Here is a 1,472-nt window from a genome sequence, read left to right as displayed (position 1 = left end):
CGATAGTGTCATCGACACCAAACGCTTTCTCCGCGCCGAAACGTTGACGAATTCTCACACGCAACTTGCTGACGAAGAGAGAGGATTTAACTTGCCAGGCTTAACATGGTTCCGATTCTGGAGACTACGCCGGGTGGCTGATAAACTGAAGACTACGGACGTTATTTCAGCAAAAGAGAGCAAGTGGATCGATTCGTGGGTGAAGAAGGACTTGAACCCGCAGTATGTCTACAAAAAGCTGGGGCTTACTAAGCAGGGTGACAAGGCAATGCAAAGTCAGAATTACCGACTCTTCGAGGCGTACACGGAACGCATGTTCGCCAAGGATCAAGCGCTATACAATTCATGGCTGGCGAAGAAGATGACACCGGAGGATGTCTACAAAGCCCTTAAGTTGGATAAGTTGAAGGGCGCGAAGGCGGCTGAGAGCAAGGACTTCCGTCGCTACGAAGTGTACGTATTCAAGTGGTACGAACCTAAAATATAAGTATTCTGAGGCAAAAATGGCTGATGAATGCTGTAATGGGATGTCACCAATGGCACTCCTTTACTATCATTGATACATCATCTTGGAGCCCAAGTTGCTTTTGGCATTATTAGTCATCGCTGTCCTTGCGATATTCTGCAACGTTGTATAAATTACTGGTTCGTATTCCTTCGAAAGTGTTTTCTTTGCCAGCTCGGCTTTATGTGATGTATGTACCATAAAAGAGGTACAGGTGAAAATCTCAGTATTTTAACCAATCGTTTAGTTTCAAGACCGGCACATGATGGAGGAGCGATGGGGCTTCCTAACTCCGTGGAGCGCCGCGCTTAATAAGCGACTCCAATACAACCATCTCGAGTTCGAAGAGGGAGTTCGTGATGTCCAGAAGCGCCGCCTCGTCGTGACGCTGCCTATGCGAAAATTCTGTTCCGACGAAGAAGAATTTCGCCTGAAGTTCCAACAAGTTCGAGAAGCTCTAATGCTCCTGTCTGCAGTAGCCCATGTAGACCAAAGCGGTTGGAAATATTTGCTATCGAAGCACTGTGGGGTAAGTCTTGGGAAAGAAGGAGGGGAGAAATTGGAAGAAGAAATTCCAGCTCGATTTCTAGTGCTGATGAACTTGGCGGAGCGAAAACGAGGAGAAAATGACGATGTTGACTCTGACATCGTGGACTTTTGCTGTATTCGACAACAAAAAATTAAAAGTGAAGATTTTCTTGCTGCTCTAAGGAAAATCACTACTTTTGGTCGTTCCCTGCATGGTAATAAGCTTGGAGAGGAGGTTAAGATCCCTGTACGAGTGCTGTATCAAGCTAGACAGCCCTTTTCGGCAATTGGAGACCGGCCTGTGGAAGAACTTGCCATGGCTGCACGCGCAGAGAGGGTGATTAAAGAGCGTTTGGAGCTTTTAGAGATAAAAGATGAGGAGTCTGGGTCTCTGCGGTGTGTTTTCGTGCTGGAGCCTATGATTGCAGAATTTACCAAT

General features: G+C 46.6%; 2 protein-coding genes across 2 annotated transcripts; both read left to right on the top strand.

Moving 5' to 3' along the window:
• Positions 1-105: 105 nt before the first annotated feature.
• Positions 106-487, top strand: PPTG_07643 (hypothetical protein; the record flags this gene model as incomplete). The annotated part of the gene is made up of 2 exons (XM_008901921.1): positions 106-133; positions 171-487. 2 exons carry the CDS (start codon positions 106-108, stop codon positions 485-487), a joined length of 345 nt encoding a protein of 114 aa, XP_008900169.1.
• Positions 488-926: 439 nt separating this feature from the next.
• On the top strand, positions 927-1,398 carry PPTG_07642 (hypothetical protein). The gene has a single exon (XM_008901920.1). The coding sequence runs from the start codon at positions 1,246-1,248 to the stop codon at positions 1,372-1,374; it is 129 nt and encodes a 42-aa protein (XP_008900168.1). The 5' UTR covers positions 927-1,245; the 3' UTR covers positions 1,375-1,398.
• The last annotated feature ends 74 nt before the right edge of the window (positions 1,399-1,472 follow it).

Source organism: Phytophthora parasitica (genome assembly GCF_000247585.1).
Source record: "Phytophthora parasitica INRA-310 unplaced genomic scaffold supercont2.12, whole genome shotgun sequence".
Classification (NCBI taxonomy): domain Eukaryota; phylum Oomycota; class Peronosporomycetes; order Peronosporales; family Peronosporaceae; genus Phytophthora; species Phytophthora nicotianae.
The sequence above is the reverse complement of the archived record's forward strand: the minus strand, read 5'-3'. Positions and strand labels throughout refer to the sequence as shown.

Coding starts and splice junctions, on each gene's coding strand:
- PPTG_07642 (XM_008901920.1), top strand. CDS start 1,246: ATGGTAATAAGCTTGGAGAGGAGGTTAAGATCCCTGTACGAGTGCTGT.